The sequence below is a fragment of the Rhinolophus hipposideros genome, assembly GCF_964194185.1.
Source record: "Rhinolophus hipposideros genome assembly, chromosome: 6".
NCBI classification, from domain to species: Eukaryota; Metazoa; Chordata; class Mammalia; order Chiroptera; family Rhinolophidae; genus Rhinolophus; species Rhinolophus hipposideros.
In genome coordinates this window covers 94,433,514-94,450,640 of record NC_138052.1, presented here as the reverse complement: position 1 = coordinate 94,450,640, position 17,127 = coordinate 94,433,514, and the positions used below count along the sequence as shown (strand labels likewise).

General features: G+C 41.8%; 1 protein-coding gene across 2 annotated transcripts; it reads left to right on the top strand.

Moving 5' to 3' along the window:
* Window positions 1-290: 290 nt before the first annotated feature.
* NCL (nucleolin) lies at window positions 291-16,814 on the top strand. 2 transcript variants are annotated; one of them, XR_013993537.1, is made up of 15 exons: window positions 366-575; window positions 1,817-1,933; window positions 3,481-3,973; window positions 4,342-4,542; window positions 4,650-4,736; window positions 4,933-5,074; window positions 5,679-5,803; window positions 6,699-6,822; window positions 7,330-7,487; window positions 7,943-8,066; window positions 8,501-8,634; window positions 9,177-9,303; window positions 9,673-9,896; window positions 10,058-10,376; window positions 14,758-16,814. XR_013993537.1 is itself a non-coding variant. In XM_081051767.1 (14 exons), the coding sequence occupies exons 1-14, from the start codon at window positions 558-560 to the stop codon at window positions 10,135-10,137; spliced, it is 2,154 nt and encodes a 717-aa protein (XP_080907893.1). In that variant the 5' UTR covers window positions 291-557; the 3' UTR covers window positions 10,138-10,532. The 2 variants fall into 2 exon arrangements, 1 of the variants encoding a protein (XP_080907893.1); XM_081051767.1 differs by lacking the exon at window positions 14,758-16,814 and having other exon boundaries at window positions 291-575; window positions 10,058-10,532.
* The last annotated feature ends 313 nt before the right edge of the window (window positions 16,815-17,127 follow it).

Sequence of the window (17,127 nt, the reverse complement as noted above, 5' to 3'; positions counted from 1 at the left end):
GAGAAACTCCGCCTGAACCTTCAGCACCCGGACACATTAGGGAACCGAACTGCGCAGGTACCAGCGCCCGCGGGATCCCGCACACGCGGTGCCAATAAACGCCTGTCCCACGGCGCAGGCGCCACGAGCGCAGGCTACGGAGGGGCACTTCGGCAACCGCGCGCCCACCGTCCAATCAGCACCGGCTTTGCACAAAGCGAGTCCCGCCCCCAGGGCGCCGAAATCGAATCTCCTCCTTCTCCTCTGGCCGCCTCGGCCCGCCCACTCCCGCCCACGCTCCGCCCCGCGCCGTTCTCGACCGAGGCTCACGGTTGGCTCATGGATTGAGCGCGAACTCTGGTTGGTTGAAACGGAGTCACGAGGTCGCCGTCGTCGCCTTTCCAGAGGCGATTACTGGGCAGGCTCAGTCTTTCGCCTCAGTCTCGAGCTCTAGCTGGCAGCCAAGTATACGCGCTCCGGATCTTCTGTACCAGCGGCCGCCATAGACGTCGTCGCGTTCCTCTGGGCTCATTTGCACCACTCGTCCACCACACATTCCGCCGTCATAAGCCGCCATCATGGTAAAGCTCGCAAAGGTAAGATGCTTTGCTCGCCCAAGCTCGGATGTCGAGGCCTGTTTTTCGAGGAGCGCGCGCGCGGCGCCGCGAGGAGGAGGGCCTCTGCGCCGTCCCAGGCGCGTTCGAGGGCGCCATGCTGTGGGAAGTCTCGCGTGATTAGCGGGGAGGTCTCGCGGCGTTTGGTTACTTGGTGGCGAGGTGAAGAGCTTCGGCAGGTGCTGCGGGTGGTTGATGAGGCAGGGAAAACTCAGGGGTTGCGCGTGGGGAGGGGGCGCTGGGCCTCAGGATGGAGGGATGAGGCCAAACTCGTGCGACGGGCGCGAGCGGGGCCCCGCCTCCTGACGCACGTGCCCCGACGCGCGGCTGGCCACGTGGGCCGCGTCAAGTGGGTCTCGGAGCCTCTGGAGGGGACCCAGCCGTGAGGCGGGGAGTGGCGGGAGTGCTTCAGTTGGAGGCCCAGCGGCCGCGGGATCGCGGCTCCGGCCAGGGGGGAGGACGCGAGGTGGGCTTTGGGAGGCGGCCCTGCCGCGTGCTTTCCTGGCGGGATTGCGCGCACGTGGTGACCTGTGAGTCCCCCCACGTGGACCCGGTGGGTCTGGAAGGGGCGGGGTTATTTCCCTGGGAGAGGAGCACTTCACGAAAAGACCAAAGGTGGTTCAAGTGTTTTTGAAAGTTGCCTTAATTTAAATTCAGACGAGGGTGGTGGAATAAGGTGCCAGAATTTACCAAATGTTTTTTAAAAAATATATATATGTGTGTTTTTAAAGGAGGGCGCACCTCACAGTGGCCCATGCGGGGCTCAAAGCGGAAACCCCGGTGCTGCCAGCACCGCGCTCTAAGCAACTGAACTAACCGGCCACCCCTACCCAAGGCTTTTTAAAGATCGTTTTCCTTGGAGGAAGGGCTGTGGATTTTGGGCCATTAAAAGGGTCCGATGTTAGGCTACTGAGGGAAAAAAATTGTATTTCATGTAAAGTTCCGGTCTGGATGTAGTCTTTAAACCGGGTGTGCTTAACGGAGGCAACAGGAGGAGGGAGGTCCTTTCCTCGAAGTTGCCTGTTTATCCAAAGGTTGGTTTTTGTAGAACCTGACGGGGAAAATGTGTGGGAGATCGCTAGCATTGACATCAAGCACAGCTTTTACAGTAACGGGGGTATTCAACAGTGTGAAAGGAGGGTTCTGAGGAAGGAAGATGACTGCAGTGAACTATAAATGACGGCAAAATGTGGGGGTGCAATGTGCCACCATGTCTGTTTTAGGCCAGTAAAAACCAAGGTGACCCCAAGAAAATGGCTCCTCCCCCAAAGGAGATAGAAGAAGATAGTGAAGATGAGGAAATGTCAGAAGATGAAGAAGACGAAAGCAGCGGAGAAGAGGTGATTATATACAATTTAATGCCGAATTATGTTAAACTACAAAATGGAGAGAAAAAAACGGGTTGTGTTGGATATCTGAAAATACTGGCAAAAATAAGATTGCATTCACTTATATGTATGACTTGTAATGGTTGCTTTCACAAGCTCCTCGTTGACTTGTCAAGATACCATGAGGGTAAGTTTGGATGAGCTTGAGAGAGAAGATTAGGAGTCTTTTCATGTACTGTCCGCAGTGCTTAGTGTGATGATGTATTATTAAATCATTACTGTTGTCCAGTTTAAACATGTTAGCCCCACGTGCTAGATGAGGAAACGCCTGGACAGCTACCTGTCCTGTAAGTGACAGTGCTGAGCATTATACTGAGGTCTGAAGTTAGCTTTACCAGGTTCCTGTCCTAGTCTCCAAGCAGGTTTCTATTCTTCACATACGAGGTTTGTAATACCAGCCACTGTTACAATTTGGTCTGAGGTGAGGCTTGCCACCTCCCTTTGTGTTAACGTTGACCCTGTTTGGTACTTCTGTTTGCTTACTATCAAGACAATTAACTGCTGTATTTGCTCATATTTTTTGTTTAGAATTTAGTAAAGGTTTTATTTTTTAACCCATTACCTGATAAAACCAGCAGTCAACAAAAAGTGGCTTTGAGTGTGAATTAACTGTAGATGAATGATGTTTTTGTCAAGCTAAGCGCTCATTTTTTAAATTTGTATTGGTTTTATAAGGATTGACTATCCAGCCTATTTGGTACTCATTTTATCTCTGGTCCTAAAAATGAGCTTCCAGTGAATTTTATATACCACCATCCACAGTAAGAACCCCCAATGGTTTAATAACACGTAACATGTAGAGCTTTCTAAGTGGGAGGCTTTTAGTTGTAGAAACCAATTCATAATCCGTAAAGCAACATGTAATGTTGGTTCTATTACTATTTTCAGCAATCTATTTTCAGAGTTCATTTAAAAATTTTCCAACAGGATTGTTTATTAATAGTTTCATTGCGATACAATTAAAATATAAATAAGTGTATATATACACATATATATATATAAGGTGTACACTTGGCTGAGTTTTGACATGTAGACACCAGTCTTGACGTGGCTTCCTCTAGTTAATAGGACTTTTATTCACCTAATCTTCAGATGGTTTTTCATGTTGATTATTCTATAATTTAGTTGTAATTTTAGCGTCATGGGAGGAGGCAAACATGTTAACCTACTCCGCCATCTTGACCAGAACTTCTTAGAGTCCATTTTAGGATGTTGCTTCAAAGCTGAAACAATTACAAGGTATGAGGTACAGAAATTCACAGGTCTAGGTCAGTGGTATTTTATGTGTTGTGTTTCTTATGCTTGGGTATTTACCTGAAAATGAGGATTGACCTCCCAGGTATACAGAAGGACACGTAACATGATCCTCCAGTTTAACATGCCAACATAGATCTAATGCATGTGGTCTTGAAACAGAGGCAGTGCCAGAATTTAGCACTCAGTTATGGGACTAAGGCTCCCTTTTTGAGTTTAGAATCTTATTTTGTTTTATTCTTCAGGTTGTCATTCCTCAGAAAAAAGGCAAGAAGGCTACCACTACTCCAGCAAAGAAGGTGATGGTTTCCCCAACAAAAAAGGTTGCAGTTGCCACGCCAGCCAAGAAAGCAGTTGTCACCCCCAGCAAAAAGGCAGTGGCTACACCAGCCCTTGCCAAAAAGGCAGCAGTTACACCAGCCAAAGCAGTGGTGACACCTGGCAAGAAGGGAGCCACACCAGGCAAAGCATTGGTAGCAACCCCTGGTAAAAAAGGCGCAGCCACCCCAGCCAAGGGAGCCAAGAATGGCAAGAATGCCAAGAAGGAAGACAGTGATGAGGAAGATGATGACAGTGAAGAGGAAGATGAGGATGAGGATGAGGATGAGGATGAGGATGAGGACGAATTTGATCCAGCAGTGATGAAATCAGCAGCTACTGTTGCTGCCTCAGATGAGGAGGAGGAGGAAGACGATGATGAGGAAGATGACGACGATGATGACGATGAAGAAGAAGATGGTAAGGAGTTCTGTGGGTACTTCTTGGACTCGTTTACAGGATCCAGTAGGGGTGAGGTTTGGGGGGCAATATGCGGATGTATTCCTTCCATGACAACCTGGGAGTTAGATAAAAATCCTCCCAGAGAATCGCTGGGCTGGTTGTGGTGCCCATGAATGATTGCCTGCTGTTGAGAAAATGTCTAAAACAGCACATTCTGTGAGTATTTTTCAAAATACAGGGTTTTGCTTCCAAGTAATGTGTTAATTCTTGCCGTAACTAAGTACACTGGCATTGGCAGTATTGTATTTTTTTCCTTTAAATTTTCCTAGAAGTGATGTTGGTTTGGGGTAATTCCCTTGAGTTTGACTAGGTGGCTTCTCTTTCAGACTCGGAAGAGGAACCCATGGAGGTTATACCAGCCAAAGGCAAGAAAGCTCCTGCAAAAGCTGTTTCTGTGAAGGCCAAGAGCACCGCAGATGATGAAGACGAAGAGGATGATGAGGAGGACGAGGATGATGAGGATGATGAAGATGAGGAGGACGAGGATGAGGATGATGATGAAGAGGACGACGAGGATGAGGAGGAAGGTAATCAAGTTAGTCTGAAGTATATTGACATGAGTTTTATTTAAAGGAGGTACTTGAATATGTGTGACTACTCACGGATGACACAGATTGTTTGTAATCTTGCCCAGAGCCTGTCAAAGAAGCACCTGGAAAACGAAAGAAGGAAATGGCCAAACAGAAAGCAGCTCCTGAAGCCAAGAAACAGAAGGTGGAAGGTAACATGCAGAATTGTAATGGGTGGGGGGTGGCTCCCAAAAGCACAAGTGATGAACAACAGAGGGACTTAATACTGAAACCTGATGTTACATTGCAATGTACTGATGTGCTTGTATATGTGTAGAAATTTGTACTGGGAATTAAGTGTGTTCCATACTTTACAAATAGACTAATTTGAATTTTTTTTTCCTACAGGCACAGAACCAACCACAGCTTTCAATCTATTTGTTGGAAACCTGAACTTCAACAAATCTGCTCCTGAATTAAAAACTGGTATCAGTGACATTTTTGCTAAAAATGATCTTGCTGTTGTGGATGTCAGAATTGGTGTATCTAGGTAAGCATGGGAGAGTTAGGCCATTGCATATTACTCCTGGCTCTGCTAATGCTTTTTTCCCTCCTTTTAGAACCTTAGTTCTCTACCCTTGAGCATGAATACGTAAAAGTCTTCAAAGTTTAGACATTAATGAATTAAGTCATTAGATTATCAAATTGTAAGATCCCAAATTGAAATTTCCATAACCTCCTTTTGATAAAGCACAAAATAATTTTTAATAAGCTATGAGCTTTGATGCTTTCATTCTTATACATGAAAGTATTGGACTCAACTAGCCATCACAGTGAATGCTTTTAACCTGACAAGATTGTCCTGTTTTGATGCTTGAATAGGTTTTATTGTTAGCTACTACTGTCAATTGTTAACGAGCAGTGTAGCTGATAAAGACATCCTCAAAGGTGAATTTGGCAGGTCATGGTACTTAAACTTGACTCTATATCTCCAGCTTATAGAGCCTGACTTTATTAATAGAGTTCGTACTTTTTTACTTAATCCATGTTTGCACCATCATAGTATAGTGTTGTTGCTTGCTTAGAATGTTTAATGTTTGTCTTTGTTTTTTTTCAAACCTGTGCTTTTGTCCTCTTTGCCTGTCACCTTAAAGGAAGTTTGGCTATGTGGATTTTGAATCTGCTGAAGACCTGGAAAAGGCCTTGGAACTCACTGGTTTAAAAGTCTTTGGCAATGAAATTAAACTAGAAAAACCAAAGGGAAAAGACAGTAAAAAAGGTATGTATATGTACGGCTTTAGGTAATTGCGATACTGAAAGGTAACTTGTTAAATGGATGTTTCTAGTCTAATCGGTCAGATTAAATTATTTAACCATTTTCCTTTGGTTTCCTCAGTGTTGTGAGAATTAAATGAGTTAAAATGTCAAATGTTTACAACTGTCTGGCATTGCTTGCTGCTTCCCAAGTCAGACAAGCAAGAATGGACTCAATTTAAAAAAAAAAAATTGATCAGATATACAGACATACCTTGGAGATAGTGCAGGTTCGGTTCTAGACCACCGTAATAACGCAAGTATTATAATAAAGGAGTTAGTTGTAGCCTTTTTGCTTGTTGAGGGTCTTGACTTGAATTTGTAAAAAAAGGACATCTGGCCATGAGGGAGGTGGTGGGGTATGGCCGTCACCTCAATAGTTTCACTGTGAAAGGGAAATTTGAACAACAAAAACCTAAAAGAAAAAAGCTTCAGAAGTTGAGGGGAAAAATTGCAACATCAGGGAAGCACAATAAAGCGAAGCACAATAAAACAAGGTATGCTTATATCTAAATTAACATAGAGGTCTTTTCTCTCTGGAACTAGATCAGATCTCTGGCAACTCTTTTTTTGTATTCTTGATACACTTTCTCAGGTTTCAAGTATGTGTTCATGACTTAATTAAAAAATAACTGAGCACCCACTCTGGGTTGAGTTCTAAGTATCCAGCATGTAATTTGATGTCAGTTGTGACAGCAACTTGTCCTGCCACTGCTGTCTCTCCATACTAGCAGTGTCTTGTATACTGAAGGATCTCAAGTTATTTCTTCAACAACTTTTCTGTTGGTCAGTCTTTATCTTTTGGGAGAGATGGGTCTTTAAACCCATCTAATTCATTTTTGTGTTTTTTTCTTAACTAGATCGAGATGCAAGAACACTTTTGGCTAAAAATCTGCCTTATAAAGTTACTCAGGATGAATTAAAAGAAGTGTTTGAAGATGCTATGGAGATCAGATTAGTCAGCAAGGATGGAAAGAGTAAAGGGTATGTTTTGTGGCTGCTGGAATGTTGAGTTTTATTAAAATTAATTCACTTACCTAATTTATAAAAGAAACATTGATCCAACTTTCTTAGGTGTGTTGGTTTTGGGGCAAATTAATCTCTGCCTCAATTTCCTACCTGTTAGTGAGAATAATTGTTTAATTCAGATTGATTTTTAAAAATGAGCTAATAGGTATAAAGTACTATGAAATGTGCCTAGCTTACAATAAATGTTTTGTAAGTTAAGAGCAGTTATTGCAGTGAGGTGGGGTTACCGTGAATAAATTTTCTAGGAGTACTTGGCGAACTTGTTATAGTGAGAGGAAAGTTTTAACTGAAAAGTAGAAATGACAGAAACTTCAAACATTTCCGTTAGTATGAAACAGGACATTTTTATTGTACTCAACTGAAGCAAGGTCATGTTGCTGAGATTAAAACGTTTGTGTTAAAAAAATTACTGGTTTTAAAAATACCAGTGAGTTATTAGGTTCCCCCCACCTCCCATTGCAGGATTGCTTATATTGAATTTAAGACAGAAGCTGATGCAGAGAAAACGTTGGAAGAAAAGCAGGGAACAGAGATAGATGGGCGGTCCATTTCCCTGTACTATACCGGAGAGAAAGGTCAAAATCAAGACTACAGAGGTGGAAAGAATAGCACTTGGAGTGGTAAGAATGGGTTCCAGAATTAATGGAGGGAAAACCTTTGCATTTTTTAACGTACATAAAGTTGACTGATAATTGAATGTAGATGTGGTTTAAGCTGGTTACACTTCTATTTGTAATAGTAATTTGGTATCTTGAATGATAGGTATATGAACTTATTTTGCGTTAGAACATAGATCTAGCTTCCTTTGTGTGTTTTATAAAACTTACGTTGGGCATTTTAAAATTAGAATGTTCTGAGAAGATGAATCGGTAGTCAGCTTATGCATCTGAACATAAATGAAAGGAAGCAGGACATAACAGTGCGTTATAGGTTGAGTAACAAGTGGGTTTCCACCTGCATCAACATTGGCATGTTATGTTCTTAAGCATAGAACTTAAGAACAGAACAAAGTACAGGTATGATTGAAGTTGGGAACCGCTGTTTCAGTATTAATTTGGCATCTCTTTATTTGTAGGTGAATCAAAAACTCTGGTTTTAAGCAACCTCTCCTACAGTGCAACAGAAGAAACTCTTCAGGAAGTATTTGAGAAGGCAACTTTTATCAAAGTGCCCCAGAACCAAAATGGCAAATCTAAAGGGTAAAATAATTAGTATCTTTTTCTTTATTTAACTTATTTTAAGTGTTTTTCCAGGACCCATCAGCTCCAAATCAAGTAGTTGTTTTAGTCTAGTTGTGGAGGGGCACCTCACACTGGCCTATGTGGGGATCGAACTGGCAACCGTGGTGTTATGAGCATCGCGCTATAACCAACTGAGTTAACCGGCTGCCCCAATAATTAGTATCTTAATGTTGTCATTTATGGGCTGTAAGTAAGACTATCTTGCATAGGTAAAATATTTTCCTGTTTATTAGCAGAAGCTGAATCTTTAGCTGCACAGCTCAGTATAAAATAAAGAGCATCATTTAAGGATGTACCTGAGGAAAAAGGCTTGTTGGCATGAGATACGATTACAGAGAAGCTGTGTAATTTTGATTGGTGACTTATTCTCAGTATTAACTGTTCATTCGCAGGTATGCATTTATAGAATTTGCGTCATTTGAAGATGCTAAAGAAGCTTTAAATTCCTGTAATAAAAGAGAAATTGAGGGCAGAGCAATCAGGCTGGAGTTGCAAGGACCTAGGGGATCACCTAATGCAAGAAGCCGTAAGTTACTGTGAACAGGATGTGGTGGGTCTTAGCGCTCTCCAGTGCTGTGCTTCAGCTTTTAACGTCAGATCTAGAGGTGAACATGTGTTGTTTTCTGTTGCTGCTGAGTAGATGACACTGGATGTGATGATTGATTATCTGAGAAATAATTGATGAAATCCCAAGAAAATTCCTCTAGATAGTCAAGTTCTGATCCAGCCACGTCAACTCTGAGCAGCAGATTTGCCTGTTGTAGCTGCCTACTTTAGGTCTGCTGTCTTACTTGTTTTGGGGTTGGTTCTCCTGCTTTCCATAAAAAAAATCTGACAGGTGTTCAACTACTTTGATGATCATGGTAGACTTGAGGTGGCAGTTGAGTTAAGCCCTTTGCTTTAATTAAGAATTAGTTGGCTAAGATTACTTTTTTCTCACAGACAACTTCAAGTAAAAGGCTACCTTCTGTTAAGACAAGGATTTTGGGGCAGTAATGTGCTAACAGGCAAATACAGTATATTGTTATGAATTATGATTGTAAATGGTGCATTTTCTGTTTTTCCCAGAGCCATCCAAAACTTTGTTTGTCAAAGGTCTGTCTGAGGAGACTACAGAAGAGACATTAAAGGAGTCATTTGACGGCTCTGTTCGGGCAAGGATAGTCACCGACCGGGAGACTGGGTCTTCCAAAGGGTAAGATGCAGGAAATGTACAGCGTCCACTGAGGGGGCACCACCCGTCTAATGTGTCTTCTCATTGAGCTCCTTTCTGTCAGTCGGTGGCAGTTTATGGATTCGCACGAGAAGAAGAGACAATTCACAGACCTGGCATTATTTTGCCTTCTGTCTTCACAGAGGCATATTCTGCTGTTCTGTGAGACATTCTAGGATTCAGGCTGTCAGTAAAACCAGTTTCGACTTGCTGTAGAGAGCTACTCTTGTCATTTGGGTCTTTTCTCAGTTGCACAAGGCTACTTACTGTGGGATCACTGTCCAATATGTGGTAACTTTGGCACTTGGTCCCTATGCCTGCTTTATAACGGAATTTCATTTGGTGTTGTAGGTTTGGGTTTGTAGACTTCAATAGTGAGGAAGATGCCAAAGCCGCCAAGGAGGCCATGGAAGACGGTGAAATAGATGGAAACAAAGTGACTTTGGACTGGGCCAAGCCTAAGGGTGAAGGTGGCTTTGGAGGGCGTGGCGGAGGCCGAGGTGGCTTTGGAGGCCGAGGCGGTGGCCGCGGAGGCCGAGGTGGATTTGGTGGCAGAGGCCGGGGAGGCTTTGGAGGTAAGGAGCAGAGAGGACTGCCTCTGTGTACACGTGCACATGCGCTCAGAACCTGTGCTGGCCAGGGTTCCTTCCGTCCTGCATCGCTGATCACTGGGGCGGGGGACCTACTGGCAGCTTTGCAACTGTTCATCCTTTAATGATGTCTTGCCTTCCTGCAGGGCGAGGAGGCTTCCGAGGAGGCAGAGGAGGGGGAGGAGGAGACCACAAGCCACAAGGAAAGAAGACGAAGTTTGAATAGTTTCTTCTATCCCGGTCTTTCCCTCTTCCGTTGGAAAGAAAGGACTCTGGGGTTTTTACTGTTACCTTGTTACCTGGTCAATGACAGAGCCTTCTAAGGACATTCCAAGACAGCATACAGTCCTGTGGTCTACTTGGAAATCCATATAGATAACATTTCAAGGGAGATACCCTGTTGGTTTTGACTGGATATTCATATAAACTTTTTAAAGAGATGAGTGCTAGAGCTAACCCTTATCTGTAAGTTTTGAATTTATATTGTTTCTTCCCGTGTACAAAAAAACACATTTTTTCCTACAATTTTTTTTTTTCTGCGTTGGGGGGTTCTAAAGGAAAGCAGAATGTTTTATGATTTTGCTTCAGCATTTTGGGACAAATTAAAAGTCCTAAACTGGTGCCAGACTTGTACTTCCTAAGTGTTTCTCCTGGAATACCGCTGAAGGTGGAGCACAGCAAACCCAGATCTGCCCCACCCCCGCTGGAAATGCTTGATGCTTTGGTTTAAGATTCCCAACCACAAATGGTGAAATGGCTGGTGAGGTGACCAGCTTTCTATAGCCTTGTGTACGTAGTGATGTAAAAGGCTTGTTGGAAGTCTCAGGCTTCTGCTTACCTCTGGTAGAGGATCAAGTGACGTGCTCAGGAAAAGGGGCAGGATCCCTGTGGTCAGGCCTCCTTAGGCAGCTGCGAGCATGGATTCTGGACCTGGCAATGAATGGAATTCATTCTGGATGAAGGAACCAATGGGGTCTGGGGCTGGGGAGGAAACCACCAATCCAGTAGATGGACCCGGTGTTTATGTAAGTCTTCCAGCAAACTCAGGTTAAATTGACAAATGCCTTGGGTTGTGTACTATGTATAACTCAGATATTCTATCTGGTTTATTAAGCATCCTTCCCACCTCTACTACTAAAGTTAAAGGCCACATGAGACATTTGGGTTTAGTTGAAATGAAAACTGGTGCCCCAGATGGTGCAGAGCTGATTGTGAACCTAGGCAGCCAAGTCCAAAAGCCTGTGTACGCGTTAACTGTTCAAAAGTCTAATAATAAAAATGCCAAATCAAACCTGCATGCACTTCACCCACCTTTACCAGTCCTGTTCCAAGTGCTGAGGACAGAGCAGGACAGAAACCTTGCTTTTGAGGAGTAAGTGCCAATGAAAGGTCCGGGATGCTGTGAAGAAAAGTCAGGCCAGCAGAGGTACATCTGTGAGGCAAACCAGAAAGTAAACAACCCTTGGTAGCCTGTTTTTCCTAATTGAACCATTCCAATTGGAGGTAAGTCTTAGCTCTTACCTTAGAGCAAGGCTGAGTAGAGTTAGAATTGAACATGTCAACATTTATTTTGTTACTGGTGGTCAGTTCCAAATTTTAAAGGCCTGTGAGAGTGGACTTTGGGTCTCTTGGGACCCATCAAGGAAGACTCCGGGGCCTTCTTCCAAGGGGCAGGCCTGAGCGTTTAAGTAAACCTAAAAATGGCATAGGCTATTTGGCCATTTAGGAGCGTGTATTGCTACTATCTGGGGCCCAGTATAGTCTGCTTAGATACTTGTGTGACTTGAGAGCTTGGAGTCGGGTTTTGGTAGGTTCCCTTGCTAGGGAGGGGAAGGGAGGAAGGCTTGAACCTGATCCTGATAGGGGTCCAGGTGCAGGAGGCGTTCTTGGCTCCTAGGGAGGGCCTGCATTGTAAGAACTGCCATTAGTTGGTCTTAGAGCTCCAGTAAGAATGCTGATGTGCCCACAGTATGCCAGCCGGTTACTCAACGCTCTGTAAACCTGTGGGGCAAGACAAGGGCAGAAAATTTAGGTTCTTCCTGTTCTGTTCCCATTAAGGGAAGGAAACTCCAGTTAGCACTGGTTCTAACCAGAGGTCTCCAGAGAAATGAAGGGGAGGATGCAGGACTGCCAGGGCTTGCATTTGAGGGATGAGCCTTGTAAATGTCCTCATCGCAGCCCTTGCTGATGCCGGGGGTTTCTGATTTGGTGGGTTGGGTGAGGGCTTTGCAGCCATTTTAGAAAGCAGTTCCTTCCAGCAAATGGTTGTCGCCTCTTTTGTCATTCATCCAGCAGGTGGCAGCACATCCACAAGGATGGGGGAGGAGGCCTGATTAGTTTCAGGCCAATGGGTCTCTAACCCCAAATTCACCCTCAGATTAGTGATTGGCCCTGGAAAGCTGGAAAGTTAACCGAGAGGCTGCAGAATCTCGAGAAGTGGATTCCAATTGAGTTCAAATGCTAAAACGTATTAAATGTGTTTTTTCAGTAACTATCCATGCTTGCTGCATTGATTATCACCTTGTCTCAATCTGTCTGTCCTGACCTTAGTGCCAAAAGGTTTCCTTATCCAAAAAGTTTGTCCCCTGACCCTACCTCCCTGTCCAGTTGTTCCCTTCATCGCCAAACTTGAGAAGGACCACACTCCTGCTTCCCACTCCTTGGCTCTCAGCATGTGGCTTTTGTCCGCACATTCCTCATGCCTACTAATGGTGCCGGTGTTCAAAGGCTGCAAATCCCGTGGTCAGCCTTTCCTGACATCTGGCTTCTGCAGATGCTCAGGTGGCAGTTGTGGATTTGAGGTGGCAGTTGAGTTAAGGATGAGCCCTCCTTCCTGCCTGAAACTCCCTCCCCTCTACCCTTAGAAAACGTGGGCAGATACCAGAGTGGTGGCTCAGACTAGGCTTAGCTGGGGAGGGAAGGAAAAGAATAACCCTGCAATTAGGGCCTATCAACAGGCTGATTTTAACCAATTTATAGAGTGGCTGTGCTCCATAGGCCAGGTAGCCCAGGAACTGGAGGAGAAAGGTCTGGAGGGTTCCTCTGCTGGTCCCTCTACATGGAAACGAGAGCAAACATTCCTGACCTCGGGGGTGATCTGGTTTTGTTCACTGTTCTGGGGGCCTATAACAGTACCTGATAGTAGGTATCGGTAAGGGATAAATGAACCCTGGAGAAACTCCTTCCTCCCAACTAGGGAACCCTATGTGGCAGTAGGACAGAATCTTTAGGCCAGGAGTTCTTATTAAAGTTCTTAACATTTTTATGTTGGCAATTACTTTGGGAGTTCTGGTAAAGCTTTTGAATCCCTCAGAATAAATATCTTCAAAATAATTTTTTTAAAAAGATTACAAGGGAAAACAACTATATTGAAATAGTTATTTAAATGTTTAAGAACAACTTGTGAATCTTATGTGCTTATAATGGAGTGGCTTATAACAGACTAACCTTCCATTGATAACTAACTCTAGACAAATAAAAAAACGTTAGGAGGTTTTGAAGGACAATACCAGAAACTGAAGCAGATACCATCCTTGAAAGAAGGTAAAAGACACTGGGTGAAGTCCACGTTTAACCAGCTGTGGGCACCTTCCAGTCAGTATGATTTCCTCGGGTACAGAGTTTAAGCAAAAAATGGTCTTACTGCACTGTGGAGTCACACTGGGGTTGAATCTTAAAAATTTTCCTGAAAATGAAGGAGACAGGAAAAAGCCATTGAATCTGCATACTAATTACCTATAAATGCTTGCTTGGTTGAATCCTAAATTGTGCACAAGGCAGGATTCTAGTGAAACCAGGGAAAACGTGGAAAGATCAAAGAGCTGGCTGCAGATTCCAGTAGCTGCCTGCTGCTGGAGAGATGGAGTCTGGAGTTCAAGTTCTACCCAGTTAGGGAGTTTTGATAAGTTTTTCTTTGAAACCCAGAAGGGTTATACTTTAGAAGTAACAGTCACATACCAGGCCTAAGTTCTAAGCCCTAGGATTAAGGCAAATGCAAAACTAAAATTGATTCACCCTAACACCTGAAACGAAGCCCCCACATAATGGGGGAATCAAGGATTTACCTGCTAGAACATTCAACGGTGTTCAGAGAAGAATAAACAAGCCAGACTATAGTGTATCGTATACAATATCCAGTAAGCAAAAATTTACTAGACATGCAATGAAGTATAAAAATGTCCACAATCAAGAGAAAAAAGTCAACAACTTATTGAAACTTGAAGGCAAGGACGTTAGTCATAAATATGTTCAAGAATTTTCAGGAAAAGATGAATATATTGGATGAAGAAATGGGGGATTTCTGGAGAGATGGAAACTCAAGAATCAATGGAAATCCTAGAACTGAAAAAATTCAATAGAAGGCTTACCAGTAGAAGAGGATCAGTAAACTAGAAGACAGACTAGTAGAAATTATTGACAGTTCAGAACATGTTACCCAAAAATATGGCACATTGGCATATTGAATATTTCAGGTTGGAGGAATTTGAGAAACAGCAGGTGCAGGAAGGACTTTGACCTTCCCCTGAAGCAGGTCATGGAACCCTCATGTGAGAGGTGCCCTCTATACCCAGGGGAAAGGAGCATCCTTATATCTGAAGATGGACACTGAGGGAATTTGAAGGAACAGGACTTGCTGTTTCCCACAGTTTACTACATTGAGCTAATACCCTTTTATTGGTCCTATCACATTTTCCACAACTCTCCAGTCTTCGTCAAATCTAACATAAAAGACAGGTTTAACTGTTTCTTCAGGTCTTCATTTCCTTACAAAGACTTTCATATCATGCAAAAGTAATATTAAGTAAATTTGTATGCTTTTGTCTTATTAATCTGTCTTTTATTACAGGGACTCCAGCCAAGAACTTAGAATGGCAGAAAAATATATTTTTCCTCCCTTGCATTATCCAAACTGAAGCTCAAAAAAAAAAAAAAAAATGGGGGAAAAATGAACAGAGCCTCAATGACAATATCAAATTGTCTAATGTATGTGTAATTGAGTCTGAGAATGAGAGGAGAGGGTGATTGGGGCAGAAAAAAAATCTCTGAAATATGATGGCTGAAAATTTTCTAAATTTGATGAAAAACAACCCATAGATGGAAGAAGAAAGCTACACCCTAGCACATCGTAACTGAATTGTTGAAAAACAAGCTAAACTTTAAAACAGCCAAACTGAAAAGCCCCACGACATGCAAAGGAACATCTATAAAAGAATGATGATTAAATTCTCATCAGGAAAAATATGACTATGGATGATACCTTTAAAGTGGCAAAAGTAAAATACCAATCTAGAATTCTATATTCAAGAATATTCTTCAAAAATGAAGGAGAAATAAGTCAGTTTCCAATAAATGAAGCTGAGAGAATTCATCATCAGCACACTTGCAGTTCATTCAAGAAATGCTAAAGGAAGTTTTCCAGGCTGAAGGGCAATGATACCAGATGGAAAGCTGGATCTACAGGAAGAAATAAAGCACTGGAAATGGTAAATAACATCCCCTTTGAAAGACTACTGTCTAAAGCAAAAATAATGCATGTATTATGGGCTTTGTAATATATGTAAAAGTAAAATCTATGACAAAAACAGCACAAACAAGGGAAGTGAGTAAATAGAATTATATGGTTTTACGATTCTTGTATTACACTTAACTCGTATAATGTTAATTCAATATAAACTGTGATAAGTTAAAGATGCATATTGTAATCCCCAGAGCAACCATTAAATAAAACAGTAAAATAATACAAAGAAAAATAGCTGAAAAGCCAATAGAGAACATGGAATACTAATTCCAAAGGGATGGAAATGGAATACTAAAAATACTCAACGCAAAATGAGGCAGACTAGAAGAACAAGGATTCATGGGACACTAGAAAACAAATAGCGTGATGATGGGCTTAAACTCAATCACATCAATAATTACAATATGTGAAAAGGGACTAAACAAAAGCAGAGATCATCAAATTGAATAAAAAGCACAAGAACTATGTATATGCTATTTACAAGAGATGCACGTTAAATATAAAAAGACAGGTTGAAGTAAAAGTATAGAAAAGGATATGCCATGCAAACACTAGGCAAAAGAAATCTATTGTGGCTATATTAATATCTGACAAAGTAGATTTCAAGATGAGTATAACTAAAATAAGGACATTTCATAATAAAAAGGGTTAATTTATCAGAAAGATACAGCAATCCTAAATGTGTATCTACCTAATAACAGAGTTTACAATATGTGAAACAAAAGTTGACAGAGTTAAAAGGAGAAATAGACACATTTGCAATAATAGGTGGAGATTTTAACACCTCTCATTAGTAATCGATCAAGTAGACACATACCAGTAATGATGCAGAAGAACTGAACACTGTCAGCCAATTAGACCCAACAATAGAAGAACACACTTTTTTTTCAAGTGCACATGGAACATTCACCAAAATATTCTAGGGCACGGAACAAATGTCAAGAAATTTCAAAGACTGAGAAACATAAATAGTAAATTCTCTGACATAACAGGAACAAATTAGGAATCAATAATAATAAGATATCTAGAAAGTTCCCAAAAGTATTCAAACATTAAGTACACCTCTGAAAAACACTTCTGAATGAGTCAAAGTAGAAATCACAAGAGAAATTAGATAATATTACAAAGTGATAATGAAAGTACATTTTAGGATACACCTAAAGCAGTGGTTAGATAGAAACTTTAACTTTAAATCCTTTAGAAAAAAAAAGTTTTAAAATTAATTACCTACATTTCCAGTTTACGGTAAAAAGGAAGAGGAAATTATGCTCAAAAGAAGTAGGAAAAGGAGAATAAAATAGAAATGAGAATGAAAATTAATGATACAGAAATATCGAGGCAAAAGTTGATTTATTGAAAGGATTAGTACAATTGATAGCAAGACTGATAAGAAAAAATAAGGGGAAAAACAGCCAATGTCAGGAATGAAAGAGGAAATATCATTACAGATTCTATAAAAATTAAATATAATGAGGGAATATTATGAACAGCTCTATTTCAACAAGGTTAACAACTTAGACAAAATGAGCAAATTCAGACATAGTGTGAAAGCTGTTATTTAGTTTGAATAAAAACATACTGTAAATAAATAAATACAATACAAAAAAAACATACTGTAAGGTGCTCTTTGACAAGATAATACACACATATTTTGTACATCTAATCGATTTCAGTTTTTCTTTTTGATGGTATAAGTCC

Bases quoted from the DNA above. Each gene is read 5' to 3' on its own strand.
- NCL (XM_081051767.1), top strand. The intron at 5,075-5,678 runs GTAAGCATGGGA...GTCACCTTAAAG, and splicing joins GTCAGAATTGGTGTATCTAG to GAAGTTTGGCTATGTGGATT. The intron at 6,823-7,329 runs GTATGTTTTGTG...CTCCCATTGCAG, and splicing joins AAGGATGGAAAGAGTAAAGG to GATTGCTTATATTGAATTTA.